Source organism: Balaenoptera ricei, chromosome 2 (genome assembly GCF_028023285.1).
Source record: "Balaenoptera ricei isolate mBalRic1 chromosome 2, mBalRic1.hap2, whole genome shotgun sequence".
NCBI lineage: Eukaryota > Metazoa > Chordata > Mammalia > Artiodactyla > Balaenopteridae > Balaenoptera > Balaenoptera ricei.
Genome location: NC_082640.1, coordinates 37810916 through 37836835, shown reverse-complemented (window position 1 = coordinate 37836835; position 25920 = coordinate 37810916). Strand labels below are relative to the sequence as shown.

The 25920-nt window shown below is 52.5% G+C and overlaps 1 protein-coding gene across 5 annotated transcripts; it reads right to left on the bottom strand.

The window, feature by feature from the left end:
* Positions 1-3736: 3736 nt before the first annotated feature.
* MAN2A2 (mannosidase alpha class 2A member 2) lies at positions 3737-24291 on the bottom strand. 5 transcript variants are annotated; one of them, XM_059912433.1, is made up of 25 exons: positions 24128-24291; positions 23664-23866; positions 22658-22807; positions 21830-22087; positions 21614-21758; positions 19735-19906; positions 19158-19285; positions 18768-18941; positions 18219-18405; positions 15572-15749; positions 15060-15262; positions 14672-14854; positions 14385-14499; positions 14080-14147; positions 13748-13913; positions 13006-13242; positions 12637-12759; positions 12226-12340; positions 11830-11963; positions 11508-11649; positions 9348-9481; positions 8954-9028; positions 7201-7395; positions 6931-7041; positions 3737-6319 (listed from the first exon to the last, which is right to left on the bottom strand). In XM_059912433.1, the coding sequence occupies exons 3-25, from the start codon at positions 22787-22789 to the stop codon at positions 6167-6169; spliced, it is 3528 nt and encodes a 1175-aa protein (XP_059768416.1). In that variant the 5' UTR covers positions 22790-22807; positions 23664-23866; positions 24128-24291; the 3' UTR covers positions 3737-6166. The 5 variants fall into 5 exon arrangements, with proteins under 5 accessions (XP_059768416.1, XP_059768418.1, XP_059768417.1 ...); XM_059912435.1 differs by lacking the exon at positions 8954-9028; XM_059912434.1 differs by lacking the exons at positions 23664-23866; positions 24128-24291 and adding an exon at positions 23374-23441.
* Between the last annotated feature and the right edge of the window lie 1629 nt (positions 24292-25920).

The following is a 25920-nucleotide window of genomic DNA, read 5'->3' as shown; positions in this document are numbered from 1 at the left end:
CGTGCCTGACACACAGGTATTCAAAAATTGGTAGGCTTCCACATTAAGAAAGTTGGATGGGTTGACAGATACATTGGAAAGGAGTGCCAACTTGCTTACTGGCAGCTCTTGCTGAGCACAGGAGAGTCCCCAGAAGCAACATGATAGGGCCAGTGGGGGACTGCGGGTCCCTCAAACCCCGGGTTGCAACGGAAACTTGCCGAGGTTTGCAGCCCACCCCCAGTTTCACCGTCATCACATCTCTGGTTCCTTTGGTTGCTAAGCGACAGGAACTTCCGGGCGCCTGGGGAAGTGGCCTGGGAACTCCACCCTTGGAGCCCGGCGGTAGGCGGGGTCTGGGTGAGGGGGCGGACCTTCTCAAGGTGTCCGCGTGAAGGGATCCCCAAGTGATCGGTTTTTTGGTCGGTGCTGAGCAGCTGAGGCCTATTAGCCCACTTGAAAAGGGTACATCTGTGGGGATGAGGAGGTTGTTAGGTCAAAGGCCACTTCGTGGTCACGAGGTGCTTGATGTTTTACAAAACCTTTTCACATGTGTTACCTCACCTGTTCTTTATAATAACCAGATGAGATAGGCAGGGTAGGGATTATTGTTCTCATTTTACTGAGATGAAATATGAAGCTCTCAGAGGTGAGACTTGTTAATGATCAACAAGACCAGAATCCCTCTCTCTTTTTGCCACACTGCTGGGCCTTTTTAACCAGACAAAAATGACCACAATTGAGGTTAGCTCCAACCACGCTGGACATAGTAAAGATCAAGTCTGAAGAGGCTAGTGGATCTGGATTATGAGTCTGGCCTCCCTAGATAACCTGTTTGATCTGAGCCAGTATAGTGGATTTTTTTTATTCAATAATTTTTAAAAATAATCAGAGACTTTTGGAAAAGTGGGAAGTACAGCATAAGTAACTTTTTCCCCTGAACCATTTGAGATTAACTTGCTGAGCTGATGGCCTATCACCCCTAAGTACTTTAGTATTTGGACAAAGAAATTCTCCTGTATAAACCAAACTACAACCATCAACATCAGGAAATTAATGTTAATACATTACTACCCTAACTCTCTGATTATACGGGGCTTCACAATTTACTTGTATGCTTAGTTTGGCTTTTGCTGGGCTGGGAATCAAAAGGTTTACTTCCGGCCTAGAATTAGAATGACAACAAAGAGATTCCTGGCCACTCTGAGGATCTGTCCTTAACTGGTCTCCATTTCTCTGGAACTGCATGGCCTTGTCTTCTGTTCATGGCTGTAGCTGGTCTCTCCATTCTTAGTCAAAGGAGACTTCCTCTTGTTTTGAGTATGACCATGCTTTTACATTTAAAAAAAAAAATATTTATTTTGGCTGCTCCGGGTCTTAGTTGCGGCATGCGTGTGGGATCCAGTTCCCCAACCAGGGATCAAACCCAGGCCCCCTGCATTGGGAGCACGGAGTCTTAACCCCTGGACCACCAGAGAAGTCCCTTGCTTTTCCATTTTTCATATTTTGTTTAGCATTCTTAGGCATTAGGAGTTGAGGGGGCAGCAGTACAGGTGTGCTTACTCATCTAGTTTGAATGCAAGTCCCCAGGCATTCTGACAAGAAAACCTGTCTTTCCTCCACTGAGCTTCTCAGGCCTCCACACCCAATGCTGTCTTACATCTTCATCCCTGTCATGTTCCAAATGCCAAGGAGGCCTCATCCCCAACCCCACATAGGCTTCCTGTGCCTAGACTACCTAATTTCAGAGTTCTTTCCTTCCAGGTTTATTCTCAACTAGGGAGGTCTAAGTCAGGAGCCAAAATGGATGGACACTCTTTGCAGCACTTGGTCCTGGCAACTATTATGATCAAATCAGATTTCCCACTGACCCTAAGTAAAACTGAGGTTTGTTGTGAAGGATCTGGTCTCTCATCTATTTTTTTTCTATGAGAATTGCTCCTTGAAGTGTTTGTACGCATTCTTGTTAGGGAGAAACAAAAATTTAGTTCAGAGGTCTCTTTTGGATGGTTAGCCTCATTCCTACCACCCAGACTACGATTTCCTTTCTCTGTGAGGGCATGAGTGTCATTAGCTAACCACAGTGAGAGAGAGTGTGGTAAGCAGGTCAATTTCAGGTAAAGACTCCACTCTCTCCACACAGGTCATACCCATCCCCTAGGCAAGCCAAATCAGAGCACTGTGTGGGCCTGGCCCACCCTGCATGGGGGGACTCAGCTCTTACAGTTTGAGTCTGCCTTTCTCTTCATGGTTCCAGCTGGCCATACAGCCCTCCCTTCTTCATGGAAACAGTATGATTCTATGGGTGGAGAGTTGCAGAGAGGAACAGAATCCTATCCATTTCCAGTGGCTGAAGTTGCTTCTGTTACGTCCTGGTTCCGTTTTTTTTTTTTTTTTTTAATGTGTTTTATGTCACTGAAAATTGATTTGTTCAATAACCTGGTATCGATATTGCATACTGGAAAGAACATTTAATTGGCTTTGCCACTGACATAGGTGAGTTCGTGTAATCTCTGTGGGTCTCAGTTCCTCATTAGCAAAATGAGAGGGTTGGACTAAATGGCCTCTATGTGCCCTTCTAGAACTAACATCATACATGTTTGTAATTGAAGAGAAATTCCGTACTACTTAATGGAGGATCCTGCATTGAAAGCAGGCCCTCTTGGGGCAAAGGGTGTCTGCCCCCTGGGCTCACTCTTTCCACCTGAGTTCTCCCTTACTCCTAAGGTCCCTGGTTGATTTTTTTTTTTTAAGAAACACTCAAAAATAGCTTATTAGAAACTGTGTGTGTCAGATTATCAAATTATATTGACACAATGATTTCTAAGTTCTTTCCAATTCCAGAGTATGGTTTATAGGTTAATTTACTTATATTCTTAACTCCAGGCATTGATCTAAGAAACAGACCAACACTTTAGCCTATGGTCTCTACAAAGGCTGTAGTTTTCTGCAAATCACATTTTATAAACTGAATTACATATACACATAATTTAATTTTTAAACATTTTTGAACTGGAAAGGTGCATTTTTCTACAAAGGGCAAAAGAGATGTCTTTTTTCCTACTTGATACCATAAAGAGAAGTCTGTCAGAACGGAGATGGTACAGTTATCAGAGTTCATAAGACAATAATACTTTCAACAAATGGGATCTAAATAACTGTAAAATTGAGTGTCCTTTAAGAAATGGAAGCTGAAAAGTATATTCAAAAAATTTCAATCAAGCACAAGTAATCCACTTTCCTGAACTGCAAACACTTCCTCAAGTATACATAAGGGATCTGGTTCCGGTTTTGATGTAACCCTCAGAACTGTGAGGCCTCAGGGCCAGAGCCCCGTGGGAAAGGGTTGCTGCTAGCCTTAAAATAGTAGGCCCCTTTCCAAATTACGTGTGCAGAAGACTCACCTGGGAGCTTGTTAAGAATGCAGATTCTTTGGCCCCTCCTCCCAGAGATTGGTCCAATAGGTTCTGCCAAGGAATCTGTCTCTCCTCTCGTGCACTAAGGGAGGGTTTTGGTTTTTGCTCTTGTTACAGGTCGGTCTCCGGGATCCGTGGCTCTGCCGCACAGATGCCCATTTCAGCCTGCGGGCTGAAGGAGGAGCCCCAGGCAGGGCAGGCCAGGAAGCTGGACTTTCAACAAGGAATTCTGGTGATTCTGGACCACACCTTGAGCAATGCTGCCTTATGGAGTTCTAAAAGGCCAGTGTGTAGGAGTAAACATTTCAGTTCCTGGCAGATGAATAACTTCACTGCACATCTAAGACCTCCAGAGAGAACAGCCTTTATTCTGCTAATTTCCTCGGGGGTTCACAGATTCTCCCTTATCATTTGATTACAAATTACATTATACTTGCAAATAACGCCTGCTATAGTGTAACCGCTTAGAATCCTTTACTAATATGATTATAGTTCATATTTACTGAGCTCTTATATGTACCAGGCACTGTGCTAAGCACTTCACACTGATAATCTTCATTCTTTCACTATGACACAGACAGGATTCCATGTGCCCTGGCCTGGTGCTGGCAGCAATGCCCTTGGATGACCCGGAAGAACTTAGCTGGTCACTGCTGAATCTTTAGGTCACTGCTTAGCAGGCCCCAGTGACTTGCTCCAAGGAGCCCAAAGCAAGCTATTCTCCTAAAGTAACTGTACTCACCAATTTTTGAAGTGCTGCAAATATTTTCTCCCAAATCTGTCATTTGTGTTTTAACCTTGGTGGTTTCCATCATATACAAACTTTCAATATATTTTTGGTGGTAAAATCTGTTTATCTTCTCCCTTATTACATCTTTTAGGTTTCATGTTGTTTAGAAAAGACCTTCCACACCAAAGGTATAAAAATATCCTATATTTTCCTCAGTAATTCTGTAATTTTTTTGTTTTTTCTCTCTAGAGCTAATTTTTGTGGAAACTGTGAGGTAGAGAACTCTTACTTTGATAGGCAGTTATCTTAAAGTACTCTTTATTAAATAGTCCGTCTTTTTCCCACTTAAAATACTCCTCGGGTCCTGTACCAAACCCCCTCACACCTGGGTCTGATGCTAGGCTCTCCCTTTGGTTCCAGCAGTCGGATCCCACTCCAGGTCACACGGACTGAACTCATGGTCAGTCGAGAGTCCCCTGGGAAATCTCGTAGGACAAGTGTCTTTTACCCACCTGAGCACCACCGCCCCGGACTCACCGTCATTCACAATTTTCTTGGTCTTCTCACACATTTACTCTTCCAAATGAACATTAGAACCCATTAAATTCCAAAACGTATCCAATCTCACTGGAATACATTGAATTTATGAGCTGATTTGGAGAGAACCAGAATCTTTATAGAAACGTGATGTGCCTTGTTTGCTCTGTTAAGGTCTTCAGCTGATCCTGTTGGATTGTACAGGTCGGCCGTTCTTTAACCCTTCCTCATCTCTCTCATCTGCCACACTGCAGGGGTTAGTAGTGCCAGAACACGACTAAATAATAGCATGTCCTTGACTAATTTCTGACTTTACCGGGAATGCCGGTGGTATGTGACTCTTTAGAATGCCACTGACTGTTGGTTTCAGATAGAGACACCTTTATCTAGGTTAGGATGTTTCTTTATAATCTTAACTTACTAAGAGTTTAATAAGGGATAGATTTTAAATTTTACCAAATATCGTTTCAGCGTGTCTAGAGAGTATCATAAATTTTTTTCTAATAATCGAAGCTGCAGTGAAGGCTAATGAGCAGCCACGGTGCCTCCTAATTTAGTGTACATCTCCCTAGTCCCCGCGCCAGGAAGTGAATACTTCTGTCGAAGGATGTACAAGGCGAAGCTTCAGGGCTGCCTGTAGGGATGATGACGAAAGCTTTCTCGAGTTGCCCACCGCAAGTTGGAGGCTTCACTTTCTTTCCAGGGAAAGGAAATATGCCCGATCAAACGCCCCCATGATGGGAAGCAGCTCTTCGGGACAGTGGTGTCCCGAGTGCAGGACAGAGTGCAGGAACCAAAGAGGAGTCAAGTAGGGTGGCCTCTGCCACCATTCCACAAATCAACACACAGACCAAGTGCCCAGTCTGAGATGGGGTTTTGGTACCTGAAGTGTCCTATGACCTCCGGTCATGACAGTCTTCACGAGTCCTTCCTGCCACACTGCATCGCCCGGCCAGGGCGTGAGGGTCAGGGAGCACTAAGAGTGGAGCCGTCACAGAGAGCAGTGATTCCTTCTACTCCTCCACCCCACTGCGAACTCTCGGTCCCCAGCCCCCTCCTCCTGGCATCGCTCTGCTTCTGCTTGTCACACACCACAGGACTCCCCTAGAGCCAGCTCTTGCCTACTGTGACCCTGACGCTGGGCTATTACCCACTCAGGCTCCCCTGCTTCTCCTCCATCCCATTCAGGGGAAAGGATGGGTGCTTGAGCCTGCACCCAACTAGGTGGACACGCACAACCCAAAGCAGAGGCTGGCACCACCCACTCTGACCGAGAGCCTTCTCTCCTACATCTCACTGGCGCCTGCCCTATCCACCCAACGCTGGGCTGTGGGTTGCCCTCGAACACAGAAGCAACGATAAAGAGAAAATGAGGGCAGAGCCCAGTCTGTCACAGTTCTGAGAGGTAGATCAGGATAGGAGACCTGGGGTGGCTTGTCCAACCCGATCTTATGTGAAAAGGCCGTCTCTGTGGATGAACTTTCTCTTCAGGCCACAAGAAGCCCTAGCCCAGGCGGAGGCGAAAGGTGGCGATCTCCATGGGCTCCAAATAGATGTCAGTGCTGTTGGAGGGCGAGGCCAGGGGGTACAGCAATGTCAAGGAGGTTGGCTGCAGGAAAACCACATCCAAGCCACGGAAGAGGCTCCCCAGGGCCACCTGTGGGGAGGAGAGAAGGCGCAGGGCAGTGCTGGGGGCTGACACACCAGATGCTGCTGCTCTTCCTCTATATAACTTGTATGAATCTCACAGAAGCTATGGGCCTCTCCGCAGCAAGGTGCCTACATACACAGGTGAGTCTGCGCAACCTTGAAGCCTGTCCACAGACCTTAGGGTAGGAACTGCTGCACTGAGCTGTGAGCTCTTTGAGGAGAGGGACCATGTCTTGATTCACTTCTGAATCACTGGTGCCCAGCACACGGAGGCATTTATCAGTGCCAGCCTTTGCTGGCTTAAACAATGAACAGAGTATGATGGCTTTTAGTTTTTAATTCCTGGTGTTTCCATTTGTTTGATAGAGGTCCGTACACATGAAACAGAAGTTCTCTACCTGGACACCTCGTCTGGAACTGGCCCCTGCCAGGCCTCAGAGGCTTTGAAAACACATGTCAACAGCTTCTCCCTTGCTCTCCGTAAAGCCCCAGAATAACCCTGCCACCTCCCCCCTCGCTGCCCAGCCTCACTGCCACCTCACCAAGCTCTCAGCTTGCCATCCCCAGTGCTCTGTTTCCCTGCCCTCCTCTCCCTTCCCGCACGTGGGCCCTGCTCACCTTGCCTTGGCTTGTGGTGCAGTTGAAGCCCAAGTTCTTGGCCTCAAGGCCACAGTCAAAACCCTTGCGGTGTAAGAGGAGCGCAGTTTCGGCTGAGGGCAAGCTATCATCCTGGTGACAGACACACAGGGCAGTGGGGAGAGGGGGTCTCTGCAGGGCTCACAGGTGTAGCAGCACCTCTGCCCGGCAGGCAGGGCTGGGACGGGGAGGAGTCTGGGCGAGGAGGGGCAGGGTCCGCCCCGGAGGGTCAGCACTGAGCGGGACACTCACCTCTGCCTGGAGCGTCCGCAGGTTGAGCAGGTGGAAGTCACAGGGCAGAGAGGAGGCCAGAGGACGAAATGAGCACAGAGCAGGGCCTGGGGGCTGCCTCTTGGCCACAGGCAGGGCGAGCACGGGGGTGTTCAGGTACATGGAAGTCAGGTGACTGAGGAGGGACGGGTAGCTGGTAGAGGGGCCATCTTGGACCTGAAAAATTGGCCCGAGACGTGGGTGAGGAAGTGGAGCGCGGGGAGCAGGAGGATAAAAGCACATCCAGGTCAGTTTCTTTGGAGAGAGCTTCCCTGATGTGTCTGGATACAAGGGGTGCCTGACTCCAGGACTCTTCAAATGCGGTCACTTCCCACCTCACACAGCTTAGGAAGGGCTACCTCACCAGGCCAGCGCTCCTCTAACTCTGGAGGCTTTCTGCTTCCACAACACCATCGTGAGTCACACACTCCCATCAGCAACATCTCCTGTCACATCGAGATTCTCAGTGCAGGGAGGAGAATGGAAGACAGACAGACGGATGTTTCACCATGGAGGATGGGCCTCTGATGGAGAAAGTCTCTGGGGCAACCCTGCAGCTTCAAGCTCGACCCCGTGTCCACAGCACCAGCCCTGATGCTCGGGCCCGGCAGTCCCCACAGCTGTGCCGACTGAGGACTACTCCTTAGATGGCTGACCTGGACGTCACACTCACGGGCCTAAGCTGGACTTTCCTCCACGGTGGCTACTCTTCCATATTCTGGATTTCTGCTCTTAGCACCACCCGCCTTCCTGCTGTCCAGAATCTCGCACTTCCTTCAGCCACGATCTCCATTCCCACCTCGGCAGTGTCCTCACGTCCACCCCTGGCTTCTCCCTCCCATGGCTCATTTCAAGCCACCAAAATTTCCTGCTTGAACAACCTTTAAGCTGTCACCCCTGCCTCCGGTCTCCCTGAAGATCCACCTGAGTCCCTGCTGTGGGAGTGACATGCTTAGGGCAAAGTCCCAACAGTGTTCTCCCAGCTCAGATCCCTCACTAGCCTCCAGGAGGAAGTCCAGACTCTTCGCCAGGCACTGAAGGCCCACTATAGTCTGCCCCAACCTACCCCCATGGCATCCCAGCACTGGCCACTAGAACTTTCTGCAATCAGGGAAATATGCTATATCTGCACTAGCACAGCAGCTACTAACCACTTGTGGCCACTGAGCCACTTGAAATGTGGCCAGTTTGAATGAAGAATCAAATTGGTTATTGTGTTTTGTCTTAATACGTTTAAGTGGCCACACGTGGCTAGTGGCTATCACACTGCACAGGCGGCTCTGGTCTAGCTGAGTGAATTCACGGCTCTTGCCATTCACGTTCCTTCCTGCCTCCCACCCTGTGCCTCGGTTCAAGTGTGTAGGGCAGACCCCCATTCATCAAAGATGTGCGTGGATGACACCTCCTCCAAGAAGCTGTCCTTGATCCCCTTGGCCCACTACGTTCTCTCACTCCTCAGGACCAGTGGACATACCCCTTTTCGACCTTATATTTTCACACACATAGCTTGGCCCCCACCCATACTCACAAGTCAATTCCTAGAGCTCTGAGGCAGTATCTTATGCATTTGCAGGCCTCTCAGTCCTTACAGCATAGCGGGTGCCCAGCAGCTATTTGATGAGTGAGGGACTGAGCCCCAGACAGGGAGATGGAGCAGCGGGCTCTGCCATCTGCCAGCTCCAACTCCAGCTACAAATAACTAACACTAGTCCAACACCCCATCGCTGGCCCTTACCTCTCGGTGCCCGCTCCTGCTGCTGTGAAAGATCAAGCCCCTAAACATGGCTGCCAGTTTGGAGAAAAAGCCAGGCTGGTGGGGGCAAAGAAAGCCATGAGATGAGCGGGGCAGGAGCAGAGCAGGTTAGAGGACACAGGGGCGGGGGTGGGAAGGTGGGAGATGAGCACGAGGAGGGGACAGGAGACAGGGTGCTGTGGAGACGGAGGTGCCAGGCTGCATGAGATGGAGCAGCAAAGCATCAGACTCACTTCCCCGCCAACCCAGGAATCAGGCCCTACTCTTGCTACCCTTGCCCACCTCTAGTACGCTCCCCAAGCCCTAGGCTGGAACCCCAGGGCCACCCACGGGGCCTAGCCTGACCTGGCTCCCTAGGGGTAGGCCCAGAACTTACCTCCCTGCCCAGGGTTCGCCGTTCCAACAGGAGACGGAAATGGTTGCAGGTTCTCTTGTTGTCCTTGAGCCCTTGGCCCAGGCCCCGGTTGTCGTCCTGCATTAGTCGCCGGTCCAAGATCACCTCCAGCTGGCCTAGGGAAGTTAGCTGTGAGCCCCCAGCCTGCCTGTCTCACCCCCAAGCAGACACCGACCTCTGGAAGCAGCAGCCCACCAAAGCCCCAAGGGAAGAGCCCAGGGAACTGGCTGGAAGCTGAGTCACTCAGGGCACAAAGCCGCCGTGGAACCTAGAGCTGGAAGGGGCTGAGTGAAGGACTGTGACCCTGGTAGTTCACTGCCCGTGCTCCGCGGCTCAGGAGTGGGGGCCGGCCCGGGTGCCTAGGCAGAGAACCGTCTCTAGGCTGGCTGCATGCAACAAAGTGAACAGCAAACACAACAGCCATCAGCAGCTGCTGCAGAGGCCCTGACCCGGGGCAGGTTTTCTCAGGTTGGGTGGATTCTGTTGTGACTGGAACACACGCTTCCAGCCCTGGTTCTATGTGGGGACAGACTCCAGCTCTGCCTGCCACGTCTGTCAAAAGGAGGGAGCAAGAGGACAGACAGATGGCACATCAGGCAGAGGCTCAGATTAGGTTATTTGGGGTTGCCCTGCAGACAAGAGATGGCAGAGAATCCTTTGCTTTTTTTTTTTTTGGCTGCACCGCACACGGCATGTGGGATCTTAGTTCCCTGACCAGGAATTGAACCCACGCCCCCTGCGTTGGAAGCGCGGAGTCTTAACCACTGGACCTCCAGGGAAGTCCCTAACCTTTCCTTTGCTTTAAAAATATGTCTGGGGGGACATCCCTCGTGGCACAGTGGTTAAGAATCTGCCTGCCAATGCAGGGGACATGGGTTCGAGCCCTGGTCCGGGAAGATCCCACAGGCTGCGGAGCTACTGAGCCCATGTGCCACAACTACCGAGCCCGTGTGCCACAACTACTGAAACTGGCGTGCCTAGAGCCCGTGCTCCACAATGAGAAGCCACCACAATGAGAAGCCCGCACACCGCGACGAAGAGTAGCCCCCGCTCGCCACAACTAGAGGAAGCCCGTGCGCAGCAACGAAGACCCAACGCAGCCAAAAAAAAATTAAAAAATAAAATAAAATAAAAATAAAAATATGCCTGGGGAAGGGGCTCACTCAAAGCTGACATATGTTGGAATGAGGATTTTTCCCAGCATCTGTTTTTTCAAGAGTCTCTTGAGAGAAGCCCATACAGACAGCTCTATCTGCACTCCCATCACCCCAGCCCAGATTCTGACTTACGTAGTTCCTCAGTCTTTACCCTGCGCAACCACAGAAAGGCACACCAAATCCTAAAATGGACCCCTTGCATGTAAAACAATCGCCTGTTAGCACACTGTTTTCCAGAAGGGCAGAGACCAAGGGAGGACGCTGGGCTGGGTTAAGAGTTTTACAACCGGAGTGATACTGGGCAAAGGGGCAGCAGAGCCTCATGCCTTCCAGCAGGGAGTCAGGTTCCCACTGCGCTTGCCATCGGCCCCGCAGAGCCTGGACTGGGCACTCTTGGCTCAGTCCTGCACAAAGGCTCTGCCCCAAGGACAGACGACCTGAAGGCCTCAGAGGCCACTAAGTGCAAACTGTTCACTTTACCCTGAGGCTATGGGAGCCACCTGGGCTGGCCCAGTGTGACCAGCTCCAGGTCAGTCTCCTCATGTCCTCGTTTTGATTCTTAAGAATGTCATTCTCTCTTTTTTTTTGTCATTCTCTCTTTTAATGACCATTGGTAGGAAGGCAGGAAGTATTTTTCTCCTTTGCTAAATATTTCATTATAACACTGACTACACTTTTCCAACTGTCCCTACTGCCATCCCCGTCAGGAGAAGGTGGCTGCACGCCTCAGCTAAGAATCACCCTTCAATACCCTGATGCTTCTTGAGGGGATCCAACAGGCCACCCACCCCCCAGTCACCTCCACAGCTGCCTCCACCAGGGGAGAGGGTGACGGCAGGTGTCTGCCTTCCTTTCATCTCCCGCTGGTGTGTGACTGACAGACAGGAAAGACAGAGAGGCCCACAGAGAGGACAGGCCTCGGTGGCGGGGATGGGCTTCTCGATCTTGCCCTCTCCCCCCCCCGAACAGCGCCTGCTCCCCTCACCATCGTGGAGGCTGGAGACGCCCAGGGCCTGGGCAGCGTGCAGCGTGAGGCGGCTCTGTGCGTCCTGGAGGCAGGCCATGACTGGCATGGGGTAGAAGTTGGCCTGCAGGGGCAGCTTCTTCAGATACCGCCGGGGCTGCACCTGCGGGGGCAAGGCCAGCAGATCAAGAGCATCCGGGCACCATTTGGGCCCCGATCACTCTTGCCTTCGATTCCTCCTGCTCTGTCAGAGCACATCACCTGCCAGGGCCTGTGATGCAGGCAGTAAACAGTCCAAGTTCTGTTCCATAGGGTCTCTGGGGCCCCAGGCCTGAGGCATCACCTGAAAGCCATTGAGGTCCGTGAAGAAGGTGCCCTGGCTGTCAATGTCTGTGTGGATGCGCAGGGCCAGCTCCTTGTTGACGTAGTCCCGGATGTCCACCAGGGATGACACGTCCAGAGACAGCCCCTCCACCCCTGGGCACAGGACAAAGGGAGAGGCCGAGTGGCGTGAGCCACAGCCTGAGAGACTGGGCTGGGAGAGGCTGTGCCCAAGCCCCGGGCAATTCCCAGCATTTCTGGCCAAGCTCTACTCCAAGAAAGTTAAGAATCATCCCCATCTCAAATGATACATTTGTTGGGAACAGATGCATGAATAGACAACGGGCAGAAGGAAGAGCACGTCACAGCCCACGAAGCCCGCACCTCCTTCCCTACCTTCCTCGTCTGCAGGGCTCACCTGGCAGGTTATAAAGCCGGACTACCTGGTGAACGTGCTCATAGTAGGCAACCACCTCTGAGAAGAAAGGGCCTTCCGTGATGCGCAGCACGGGAGGGTCCTTGGGGACGTAGGGCTGGGGAAAGAGCAGGTGGCTGCTGAACCCACGGCACAGAGAGCAAAGCAGGGAGATGCCAGCCCGCGGTCAGGCAGGAGGACTTGTTCCCAGCAGGCTCTGGGCTGAGACCCCTGGCCGAGCCGGGCCCAGGCCCCCAGGCAATGCTCCTCAGTCTCCCACCCTCCGCAGGGGCAGTGCAGGCGAGGCACCTTGGCAGGCAGGGTCGCCCTGGACGAGGCCCGTGCCCTTCTCCCTGCCCTCCTCTCCTGAGGCCTCCAGGGCCTGCTGAGGTTTGCAAGGTGTCTGTAGGGTACCTTGGCCTCGCCGTCAGGCAGGAAGAGGTAGGCTCCACTCTTGTCTTTGGACGAGCGGGTGCCATAGATGAGGAACTCCATGTCCACCCGCTGCTCCTGCTCCTCGTCCACCCTTCGGATGCTCTGCCAAGAGACACAGCCCTGACCCCTGGCCCCACACCCGCGTGTCAGGCCCGCCCCCGGGAGGGTGTGGACGAACTTCCCCCAAGGAGCCCAGCCCTGCTTCCCTGTGCTATCAGCTCGGGGCCCAGACGGCCCGCTCCCGGGTCCACCATGAGTCAGGTGGCAGCACACTCATGGGCCGGAGGCAGCTCCACGACCCCCCCGACATGCACGCCCTCCTCCGGCTCCCAGCCCCTGGCCCTTTACCTTGAGGAGCCCGGTAAGGCCTGAGAACCAGACCTGCATATAGCGGTTGCTGAGGGCGAAGTCGCTGGTGCCAGAGTCAATGACGCGTAGAGGGAACGCCTCGTGCCTGCTGACGGACAGCTGCCGCCCATGCAGGTAGATGCGCACGGAGGAGGGCAGAGTGCGGGTCCCGTCCAGACCCAGCTGCAGCTGCAGCACACCCAGGCCCAGCGCCGGCAGGCGGACGGGCACAGACACCTGCGGGCACGGGAAGGGTGAGGAAGTGTGGGCCACGGCATGGGTGTCTGAGGCCTGGGGTTCTGGCCCTGAGAGCCTGAGCAAGTCCCTGCACCCACTGGGGCCTCGGTGCCCTCCGCCCAAAGCGCAGGTGATGTTACTTGCCCCTCGTCAGACTTTCATGAGTCTCAGATGATATTTGGAAAACTGAGATGGTAAACACACGTTAAGCTTTCAATAAATATTTGTTGAATGAACAAACGATGGGGCAACATAACTGCCATTTTTACTATCATATACTATACCAAACTTCCCCTTCCTTTCAAGGACAGACTCAAAGCCCAGGAGTGACTGTCCTCTGGGCAACCCCTCTCCCCAAGACTCTGGTCCCCAACCTGGGGAGTAAGAGGGCTGCAAGCAGGAGGGTGGAAGCCAGTGTCCGTGGGCAGTGTGAGGCTCCGGGGAGAGGCCAAGGATCAGCACAGAGGGCTGAGGCCGGGCCCCACCTGCCAAGCCCCCGCCTCACCTGGTAGACGTCAGGGACCATGTCAGTGGCAGAGCTCCAATGCGCGCTGACCTGCACGGCCAGGGGCTGACCCTCCTCTGTAAGGACCCGCACCCGGGGTGAGCTGACCAGAAGGGACACCACGCTGAGCCGCTCCTGCTCCAGTGGGTTGAACAGCACCACGTACCTGTGAGCAGAAAGCAGGCTCACCCAGGAGGCCACCGCTCTGGGGCAGTGGAAGCAGGAACAGTGGCCAGGCCGAGAGTCCCTCAGTGGTTTGGCAGGGTTGGGGCGGGAGGGTGCCCAGAGCCATGAAGGGGCTTTGCCTCTGCGCCTGGCCCAGCTCGGCTCACCTGGGTGAGGAATCCAGCTGGATCACTGTGCGCTCTGGTAGGGCATCGTGATTTAAGCGGGTGTCATCCTGGAATGAAGTGGGTGGGAAGAAAGAACTATCATGGGGCTCGGCCTGACTTGTGGAGTCTTGCCTCCCCCGACCCCCCCCAACCTATCCCAGATGGGAACCGGCAGCTGCGCCAGGCATAGATCTTTCACTCCAGGACCAGGAAGGAAAAGAAGGGCAATGCCCTCGCACCACAGTTCTCGGCACAGGGCTGCACACCAGAGGGTCCCCCTGAGCAGGTGCAGGAGCGGGGCTCACCATTTGCAGGAAGGGCGCCTCAGGGTCAAAGTGGTAGCTTTTCTTGTCCCCCAGCACCAGATAGTGAGCTGCATTAATGATGACCTGCTTCAGGTTGACAAGGGAGCGCAGAAGCCTGGGAGGGCGGGCAGGAGAGGGACCATGGGAGAGGTGACCACCGAGAGACTGTCCACCTGCCAACAGGGTGAGTCCTTGGCAGGCCTGCCCACTGACTGCCCGGTGCATCCTCTCTTTTGGGACGGTGGGCCAAGGCGTGGAGCTGATGGGGAAGAGGAGAGGGCTCCCACCTGATCCCATAGTCCACAACAACTGCCTCCTTGGCAGTGCCAGTGATGGCGTCGTGGTGCTGGAAGAGCCCCAGTGTGCGCCGAGCTTCCGTCAGAAGGGCGAAGTTCGAGAGCGGGTACTGGCTGGCCAGTCCAGAGCGCCGGGCATGAGCCACAGCCAGGCTGTACAGAATCTCTGCCCCCCTGCCCAGAGAGAGAAGTCAGCCTCCTGCCACACAGCTCCCTAGGGCCCACCCTCACTCTGCAAGCCCCACTCCTCTTCCTTTCACCCCTTCTCCACTTGTCTTGGTCTCCATGCCCTTCTAGTCCCTTCTGAGCCAATCCAGCCCCTCCTTAAACCCCAAAGGCTTACTCTATCCCTCCAGCCTGGAAGGGGGGCAGGTCTCACCGCAGGTGCGCTTCCAGGACGCGGTCCAAGCTCTTGTAGAAAGGCCGCGAAGTATAATAGCCTGTCCAGTAATGGTCCTCCCGGTCCGCGTAGGAGAAGAAATCCCCGCTTAGCACAGGAAACCCTGGAGGCTGGGCCCCTGGCTCCACCCCTGTCCTCTTGTATAGAGCGTCAAAATAGTCGGAGAGGGTGCCAAACTGGGCCTGTGGGGACCCCAAAAACACACTTCCATCAGTTCCAGAGTCTTCTGGGAATTGTGGCCCCCCAGTGCTGCAGTGGAGGCTAGGGGCAGGGATTTTTGCCTATGCAGAGGGTAGTCACCATATGTCCTACCTTCTGGACCTCGAGAAGCTGAGGAACCTGGGAAAGAACTGTGACATAAAAGGGAAACCGTGCCCAGAGTTGGGAATGAGCCCTTGCTTTGGAGCAGTATTGGGGAGCATGAAATCTCACAGGAAGGGCTGGGCTGCAGCACCACCGAGGTCCCCTCCCCAGTGAGTGCCCCTTCACACCTGCACGTGGAGATCAGGCTTGCTGTTGAGGAAGTCGAAGAGCCGCTGGTAGTTGAAGAACTGGGCATCCCACTCCTGGGGCTTGTCGTATCGGAAGTCATCGCCCAGCGGCACCAGGAGGACGTTGCTTCGGAAGAGCCGGGACTTCTTCCTGTACTGGTCCAGGAGCAGGCCTGCCCTGCGGTGGGAAGGGGGATGGGCCCCACATGGAGTCTCACATTATAGGATCCTGAGCAGAGCCAGCCTGAGAGGAGCCCTCCGATACATCCTCATCACAGAGTCATTCGGCTTGCGGGTAGATACCTCATGGGGTGAAACCCAGTCCCAGGGAGCCCAGTGTTCTCCAAACAACTAGAGAGTTCTTCCTGATGCGTGGCTTCAATTCCCTGGCCCCAGTTATGCCCTTGGATACCACAAAGAACAAACCAGTCCTCCTTCCCCATGATGGTCCCTCAGACATATCCAAGATGTGCAAGCATTCCCTTGTGCTTTCTCATCAGGCTCTGCAATCCCAGCCCCTCTATTTGGTCCCTACATAGCAGTTGAGAATCCAGTCACCAGTAGTTCTCTGAGCAGCCCGTCTGCCAGGATCCCAGAGTGCGGGGCCCAGCGCTGAATACGGGAGTCCAGGGGAAGGCAGACCACACACCCCAGTCTGGCCAGAGCTGCCGTGGGAGCGGCGTGTTTATACAGGCATGTCTGGCAGCCCCCACTGTCACCCCACCATGCTGACATCAGTGATCATGTTTTCTGTGCATACGGCCCAGCAAGATCTTTTCTCATCCTGAACTTTCCTATTCTGTTTGCTGAAGCTAAGAGTAGAACCTTACATTTATCTGATAAATCTTATCTGGTTAGATTCAACCCACGTCCCAACCTACTGAGATCTTTTGGGATCCTGACTCTGACACTCCAGCTTTGTTTGCCACCAGTCAGTGATGCAGCACAGCCCCAGAGTGAAGAGCCTGGACTTGGGGACCAGACTACACCAACACTAGCTCCGTATGCACTAGCTGTGTGACCTTGGACAACTTACTTAACCTCTCTGGGCCTCAGTTTCTATAAAATGAGAGTAACATCAGTACCTACTGTCATAGTATTATGAGAATTACAATGAACTGAGTGAATTAATATTTGCTAAACACTTAGAACAGTGCCTGGCACTGTTCTACATAAACATTTATTATTTCCTTTTTCATCCAAGTCATTAATGCAATCAACAGAAAAACAGACCTGTGGCATTAAAACCTCTTTCTCTTTTTAGACCAGCCTGGTAATTGGCATGTTATGGGTGTTACAGTTCAACCAGCCACTAATGTACTTAGCCATGCTGGTGCAGCTTGTTCTATTCCATTTTGCTCTCAAGAAAGGACTCCTCAAATACCACCTTCCCCTAATTTATCATCCTTGTAAGCCTTTTAAAGGAGAAAACGAGAGCTTCCCTGGTGGCGCAGTGATTAAGAATCCACCTGCCAATGCAGGGGACATGGGTTCAATCCCTGGTCTGGGAAGATCCCACATGCCGCAGAGCAACTAAGCCCGTGCGCCACAACTACTGAGCCTGCGCTCTAGAGCCCGTGAGCCACAACTACTGAGCCCCTGTGCCACAACTACTGAAGCCTGACCTAGAGCCCGTACTCTGCAACAAGAGAAGCCACCGCAGTGAGAAGCCCGCACACCGCAACGAAGAGTAGCCCCTGCTCGCCACAACCAGAGAAAAGCCCACGCACAGCAAGGAAGACCCAACGCAGCCAAAAATAAAATAAATAAATTTAAAGGAGAAAATGAGGTTATCTCCCATGACTTGCTCTCTGTAAACCTGGCCTGGCATCTGTAGATCACAGCTGCTGCTTTCAGAAAAAGCATGCCTTAAAAGCCCTAGATTCTTGCTTGGAATCAGCATTTAGATTTCTGGATTCTGGAAACAAAAGACCACTTTCTTTCCCTTCTGGTCACGTGTTTCACCTCTTGGACATCATGGAAATCGGAGGATTGCAACATGAAAACCCATTCAACTTGTTATATTCTTAAGGCCAGTCCAGTTCTGGCTAAATCATTGCTTAGCTCTCTCTTAATCCACCTTTTCCCAGGGGAGCTGATTTCAGCAACATCTTTTGGGGTCCCTAAGGATTCTCTCAAAGGGAACAGGTCTGTTTTCTCAGAGGCTGGAGGCTGTTGGGCGGGACAGAATGTGCATCTGAATGGGATTCTGGGTGCACAGAGCACTGAGGATCCCTGGTGACTTCAAGCCAAGGCAGGAGGCCGGCCTGAGCTTAATGCAGGCCTACCAGACTGAAGGCTGTGAGGCACTGCACCTAATCTGAGAATTATTCGCCTCTGAGTCAGTCCACTGGCTCCGACAGTTTGTTAGGACACTGGAAAACATACTCATTTGGGAAAATAAAACCATTCTGGAAAAGGTGGTTCCTTAGAGCCACTCACTCTAGTTTTCCAGGAAAACACAGTAAAGGAACTGTCACTGCAAGGGCTGTGGGCCTGAACTCACCAACCAAGCCCACCCCCATTTTATGAATGTGGAACCCGAAGCCCCCATGCAGCAGAGCCCAGACCAGAAGCCAGGTCTCCTGACTCCTCTGCAGAGTGAAAATGACACCACCACACTTAGTCCAGGTCTGGGAGCAAGTACCTCTCGGCCACGTTTGTCTCTGTGATAGCCCGGGGCGGCACCTTCCAAGGGCAGTTGATGCGCCCCCCGGGCAAGCGCTTGAAATCAAACTGGCAGCAGATCTTGGGATCCGGGCCACATGTATGGGGGACGTCATAGCTGTAGAAAGGCATCATGTGGCAGAAGATGTCTGTGCTGGAGTCCGAGTCTATAGAAAACACACCAAGCTGTCAGCCCCCGGAGCTGGGCACAGGGATGCCGGGGGTGGGAGGGGATCTGCTCCAGCTAAAGGCGTGAACTAGACTTAAGGCTGCAGAGGACATGCAGGCCAATGGTCAGGACACAGGGAGGGCTCTGGAGCCCACAGCTCCTCCAGGAGACAGACAGCAGGCTCCACAGAGGCTAGAGATCAATGTGATCCCCACCTAACCTGAAGGAGAGAGCTTCTGACGGTCTGCACCAGTGTTTGTTGGTCTGCTTTAAAAGACAGATGGGTCTTATTTCCGATATCCCTGCCCCTTCCCAGTGGGAACCACTGCTGTGACCCCCCTCCACCCTACCTGGCCTTACCCCAGGTCTGCCTCCACATGAACTCCAGGCTGTGGGTGGCAGCAAAGTGCTTCTTGATAGCATAATGTACCCTCTGAATCAGCATGCTGGTCAGGTTGGCACGGCGCAGAAGGTAAGGCATGGTGGGGCTGTATCCAAAGGGGTCCACTGCCCAGCCTGAACGCGGGGTTGCACCTGGGCAGGGGCATGGAAGCCAGAGGCCTGAACGTCTCAGGGCCTGGCCTCCCGGCACAGGGGCCCCAGATCCCGTCTTGCCATCACACCACACCCATGCTGGTGGAATTAGCCTAGCAAAGAAGCACCCCCTGCCAATCCTTGTGCCTTACAGCCCCCTGCTGTCCTCTGGGCCCAGCTATGGGGGCAGACTCTCACTCCTGAGCCCGGACTCACCGAGGTTTTTCTCCAGCCACTGGTGTCCCTCAATGAGCTGGTCAATCAATGCAAAGTAGTGGGAGTTGGCCTCATCCGGCATTACCCAGCCTCCTGTTGCAATCTCCAGCTGCCCATTTCCCACCAGCCTGGAGTTAAGGACTCACACTCAGCCTGGGGCAGAGACCCTCTGCTCAGTCCTGCCAACCAGATGCTGGGACCTGTGTGTACTGGCCTCACTGAGCCAGTTCACCCAAACCCAGGACCAAGACAACAGACATGCGCCCTCCTCTCTCTCCAGCCAACCACCATGCTGTCCTGGCTCTGCTTATTCCTGGACCTCTGTCTGTGCTTCCAGGGGCCAGGCCCTATGTTTTCTCTTCCCTGTGCTCACACTACTTTGATTTCTCCTAACACTAGTGACCCTCAAATCAGTTCTTGCCTTCTTATTCCTGGCCCCTCTACCATCACTCCTCATCTCTGCCAAGGTTCCCCTTGCCTCTCCCTGACACCTTGGCACCTGCAGCTCCAGGAGAGGACCTCACACCCATCCTAGGGCCCAGAGAATAGCCCTCCTGCCTCCTCGACTGGCACTGGCCTTCGGACTGCTGCTCTCTTTTGGGCATTGATGTTGTCCCACCACTTGGCGAAGAAGGAGACTTCTGCCCAGATGAAGCGCCGCCGGGGGTCCTCTTGCAGCTTGGACACCATGTTGTTGAGAATGTGCTGGGTCTGCTCTGTGTAGTACTTGTCAAAGGTCTTGAGCCAGCCTGGGGAGCCAACATAGGGTCCCCTGAGGATGCCACCATCTTCTTCAACTGTCCCTCCCTTACCTTTGCCATCAGGAAGCCCACCCCAGCCAAAGCAATCTTAAGAAAAACAGCTGGAGGAATCAGGCTCCCTGACTTCAGACTATACTACAAAGCTACAGTAATCAAAACAGTATGGTACTGGCACAAACCCAGAAATATAGATCAATAAAACAGGATAGAAAGTCCAAAGATAAACCCATGCACCTATGGTCAACTAATCTATGACAAAGGAAGCAAGAATATACAATGGAGAAAAGACAGTCTCTTCAATAAGTGGTGCTGGGAAAACTGGACAACTACATGTAAAAAAAATGAAATTAAAACACTCTCTAATACCATACACAAAAATAAACTCAAAATGGTTTAAAGACCTAAATGTAAGGCCGGATACTATAAAACTCTTAGAGGAAAACATGGGCAGAACACTCTCTGACATAAATCACACCAATATCTTTTTTGATCCACCTCTTAGAGTAATGAAAGTAAAAATAAACAAATGGGACCTAATTAAACTTAAAAGCTTTTGCACAGCAAAGGAAACCATAAAGACGAAAAGACAACCCTCAGAATGGGAGAAAATATTTGCAAATGAAGCAACGGACAAAGGATTAATCTCCAAAATATACAAACAGCTCATGGAGCTCAATATCAAAAAAGAACCCAATGAAAAAATGGGCGGAAGACCTAAATAGCCATTTCTCCAAAGAAGACATACAGATGGCCAAAAAGCACGTGAAAGATGCTCGACATCGTTAATTAGTAGAGAAACACAAATCAAAACTACAATGAGGTAACACCTCACACCGGTAAGAATGGCCATCATCAAAAAATCTACAAATAATAAATGCTGGAGAGGGTGTGGAGAAAAGGGAACCCTCCTACACTGTTAGTGGGACTGTAGACTGGTACAACCATTATGGAGAACAGTATGGAGGTTCCTTAAAAAACTAAATATAGAACTACCATATGATCCAGCAATCCCACTCCTGGGCATATATCCGGGAAAAACCATAATTCGAAAAGATACATGCACCCCAATGTTCACTGCAGCACTATTCACAATAGCCAAGACATGGAAGCAACCTAAATGTCCAACAGCAGAGGAGTGGATAAAGAAGATGTGGTACATATATACAAAGGAATATTACTCAGCCATAAAAAAAGAAAGAAAGAAATGCCATTTGCAGCAACTTGGATGGACCTAGAGATTGTCATACTGAGTGAAGTAAGTCAGACAGAGAAAGACAAATATCATATGATATCACTTACATGTGGAATCTAAAAAAATGGTACAAATGAACTTACTTACAAAACTGAAATAGAGTCACAGATATAGAAAACAAACTTATGGTTACCAAGGGGGAGAGGGGGGAGGGATAAATTGGGAGACTGGGACTGACATATACACACTACTATACATAAAACAGATAACTAATAAGGACCTGCTGTATAGCACATGGAACTCTACTCAATACTCTGAAAAGACCTATATGGGAAAAGAATCTAAAAGAGACTGTATATATGTGTACGTGTAACTGATTCACTTTGCTGTAGAGCAGAAACTAACACAACATTTTAAATCAACTATACTCCAATAAAAATTTAAAAAAGTAAAAACGAAAGCCCACTCCACACCCTGGCTCCCAGGGTCTGCTGGGCCCTCACCTGGGTCATTGTGAGAGTGGGGGACCACAAACACCTGCAGGTCTTCGGTGTCCCAGTCGTGCGGGCTATAAGAGATGTCAAAGCCTTGCTTCCACACGCCGCCATCCACGTTGTCAAATGGTAACTCCTCTGATACAGTCAGCATCTGCCAGGCAGGAGAGCAGCTCAGTGCCCCAGCCATGGCCACTGTGGGTCCCTGCCAGCTCTGACTCTTACCTGCAGCTCTGGCTTCTGGCCCCGGACCCCCAAAGCAAATTGGCAGTCTTGAGGGGAGATGGAGAAGAAGCTGGGCCGGGGCTCTGGTGGCACCACCCAGGAGCCATTGGCCATATAGTACGGCAGCAGGGCAGGTGGGCCCTCCACGTTGGCCGTCAGCTCCAGCACAGAGTCCTTGATGTGGCTGATGATCTCATGATTCTCCTCCAACAGCTGCTCCAGCTGTTCAATGCGGTTCTGCAGCACAGAAATTTGACTCTGCCAAAAAACCAGAAAGCAATCACCCCCAGCTCCTTATGTCACAAGAAGGATCTCTGCATGGGGCCCACCACCTGAGGCCTGACTATGATCCTTCCCTCCCCAGTCAAAGGCAGGACCATGAGCCTACAGGGCTGGATTGCTCTGGTCAGATAAGGGAAGAGGTGTGAATCACTACTGAAGACTGCAATCCGCTTGGGTTGGGAGTACCCTCACTCTCTAGCTTATGGATGGCAAAGATTTCACCTCCCATGCCTATTCTCAACAATCGGCATTGCCTATCAGGAGCATTGTGCTGACAAGGACTGCACTGGGGCTTAGTGGGAAGGGATGCTGCAATCCATTAGCAATGTCTGCCAATAATTCAGGAGGACAGAGCAGCAGTACATATTGCCATTTTCCCTCCCTCCTTTCTTTTTGCCATCACTGCTTTCAGCTTTGAGTTTCTAGAAAATCTGCCTATTGAGAAGGAATGTTCTTGCCCTGGGCTGACATGACTCTCCAGCTGGGGCAATAACCCGATCCCAGATGATTTGTGTATGAAGGGATCAGCAATCAGGCATGACTCACCCGGGGGAAGTTCCCACCGTTCTGGTGTCGGGTGGGATCATGCTGCACTCGATCCAGCATGAGGTAGAGTGAGAAGACAGCCACACAGAAGATGGCAGCCCCACACACTGTCACCTGCTTTTTCAGCTTCATACTGGCCTCCACACACACCTGGCCGGAGGGATACCAGATGTAGCTCCAGCAGGCAAAAATCCCTTTGGTGGTCTTTCCACCAAATGCCCCAAGGAGTTCCTGAGGGCTGCTCCCGAGGAACACCAAAGAAAAGAAAACTTCTAAGCACTGAATCCCAACACTGGCTATGGATCCTGACCCAACCTGGATCGTATTCTCTTGGCTGAGACACAGAAAGCACTAGTAAGAGGCACATCTGAGGCCGGTCCTGCCTGGTCCTGGTAGCAGCTTTGCCCCTAGGGTGGAGATGATGCTCTCTCCCAGGCAGATGCTATTAAAAAACACGCCCGGAAAACAAAACTTCCCAGCTGTGACTCCTGAGTTCGCCATACAATTTCCTGATTACAACCAGCTGCCCACAGAGCTTGCCTACAAGAAAGACACAGCCAGTTAAATGACGTGGGTGTCCAAGCTCCCTGGCCATGTGCCTCTAATTTCAGAGGAATATACTGGTATCTATTTTGATTTAAAGGATACAGACAAAGCCCCAAAAGCCTAACAAGAAAGCCTTTCTCCCTGCCCGCTTGCATCAGACTGGTACTCACCAGAAAGAGTGACTGGCACAGCTGCTCTCTTATTCAGAAATGCAGAATGAATAAAAAAAGAAGCCACAGCTTATGTTTCTAACATAAAGAGTCCTCTCCCTGTTAGCTCTGACTCCTGCAGTGGGTAACTTTCAGCCTCTGCTTACAGAGCATTTAGGGGACCCCCTGGAAGCCAGCAGTGATTGATGTCAAAGATAACCTGGGTAGAGAGAAGCTAGGCACAGCTGCTCGGCTGTGGGGCAACTTCAGAGAATCAGTGTCCTCCGCCACCGCCCGCGGCCCGCACTTGCCTGCTGGGCGGAGGGAGACAGCTAGCTGGCGGCCGAGCGGCGGCGGGAGCGGCAGCTCAGGAGTCTTCCTCCAGCCCTCGGGCTAAGGAGCTCTGTCGCCTCTGCAGCGTTGTGCCCTATTTAGCGCGATCTTATTCCGCTCAGGAGCCTCCAGGCAATATTTTTAGCCCTGGGAAGCTGAGTCCAGGCCAAAGTAGGTGGAGCTGGGGAGAGAGAGAGTTGGATCTCAGAGGGGGGCCGGCACCTGCCGCCGGGTCTTCGGCTGCTCGCCCGCTCGCCGGCCCAGCCCCCTCCCGGCCCTCGACCCTCCCCCGCTCTGCCGGGCCCCGGAACCGCAACGGCAACTGCCCCGTGCGGGAGCTCGGGCCGCCTCCGACCCCGAAGCGCCGCACGCGCTCCTGCCGCTCAAGCCCGGCCTCGGCCGGGGCAACTGGAGCCCTGCTCGCGCCCGCCCAGCACGTTACCGTCTGCGGCCGGCTTCCGCGCCGCTCCGGGCCCCGCCGGCCGAGCTGCGCCCCTCACATCCCCGGGGGCTGCGGCCCGCGCGAAGGCAGCGACGCAGAAGGCGGGCGTCCGCCCACCCGTCGCTCCCACAGGGGCCAGGCCGCCGGCTCCGGTTCCCCACGCTGGAGGCCGCCGGGCAGAGCGGCGTGCGGGGCGGGGACAGCCTCGCCGCGCCCCCGCGCCACCCCAGCCCCGCCTCCTCGCCTCGGCCCCGCCTCCGCCTGCGGTGCGCCCAGCCGAGCCGGGCGAGTCGGGCCACTGGCGTCCCTAGCTCAGCTCCGGTGGGTCGGCCTCGCGCTTCCGGTGCGATCTGCGCCGTGGCCCCCGGCGCCGGCAGAGGGTCCGCAGTGCGCAGCCGCAGCCGCAGCCGCAGCCCGGACCCGGCCTGGGAGAGCTGCGGGTCCGCGAGGAGGGTCGCGCAACTTGAGGTTTTACTGAGTCTTTCTAGAGTGAGCGCATTAATTACCAGTAGTAGAAACATTCCTCCTCCATTTCACCAACCGAACGGTGAAGTACATTTTCCAGCCCCCTCCTGGTTCTGGTGTAGGTATCCTTAATTAGATGCAGTTACGCTCCTCAGGCAAAGGAGTGCTGCCTCCTGTTGGTACCGTGCGTTAATCACGGTCCCTTTCCGTGCTTTCCTCCGGTAAGGCCTATAATTTTCTTGCTTGTTCTTTTACTGGACATCTGGGTTGTTTATAATTTTACAGCATAATAAACCACGCTAGTGAACATCTCCATGAATTCCACATGTCTTCTTTTTAAACTATTACCTTAGGACAAACTTTCAGCGGTGAGGTTACCAGGGCCAAAGCTAAGGACTGATATGACTGATGATACTTGGCATTCTGTTGCTCCCCAAAAGGGTTGTGCCAGTTTCCACCGCCAATTACAAACTGTTGAAAATTGCTTAAGCAACTTTTTGGTTGATTAACCAGATTTACAAACCCATCTCATTGTTTTAACTCCCATTTCTTTTATCACCATCAGAAACATTTTTCTAGGTTTATTTGCCAACTAGCATGCCTGTTACTAAGGTGGTAGACCTAGGCTGGGTTCGTCATCCTCTGTGTCTCTGTGTTTTTCCCTGTGTTCTGGGAAATTTATCTTCCGACCTGTCTACTGAATTTTCCATTTTGGCAATCATAATCTTATTTTCAAGAGCTCTTATTGATTCTCTGGTGGTTCTTTTCTTTTTTTTTAACTGAGATACAACTTACAGTATATGGCACAAGTCTTAAGTGTGCTGCTCATGTATATAAATGGATATACAAGTATAATCACCACTCAGATCAAATTATCACTTTCTCATCACTCCAAAAAGTTCCCCTCTATCAAGAGGTCAAGCATTCCCTAAGTGCAGCCTGGTAGCTAACAAGGCCACAAATCCTTTTGCACAAATCACTGTGCAGCTGCCAGGTGTGCCTACCACACTTCCATGAGACCCAGCCAGTAAGAGGATGACAAGCCCCAATGGGTCCAGACAGCTATTACTCACACAGACAGCAAAAGCAAGACCAACATGGTGTCGGCTTTCCCTAGTCACAGGACAGCACTGAACCAGAGGGACCAGATGACAGGCACCACGATGGTAGGTCTGTCTGTGGCTGAGAAGCCAACTCAACTGCAGTCAGACAATTTTATGACCTGCGGCTACACTCTTAAGTGGGGGGAGGAGGGTGGGGCAAGGTGGAAAGGACTACACTTAACTGAAACTAGGAAGACGGATGAGAAGTGGGCTTGTGGGGCTTCC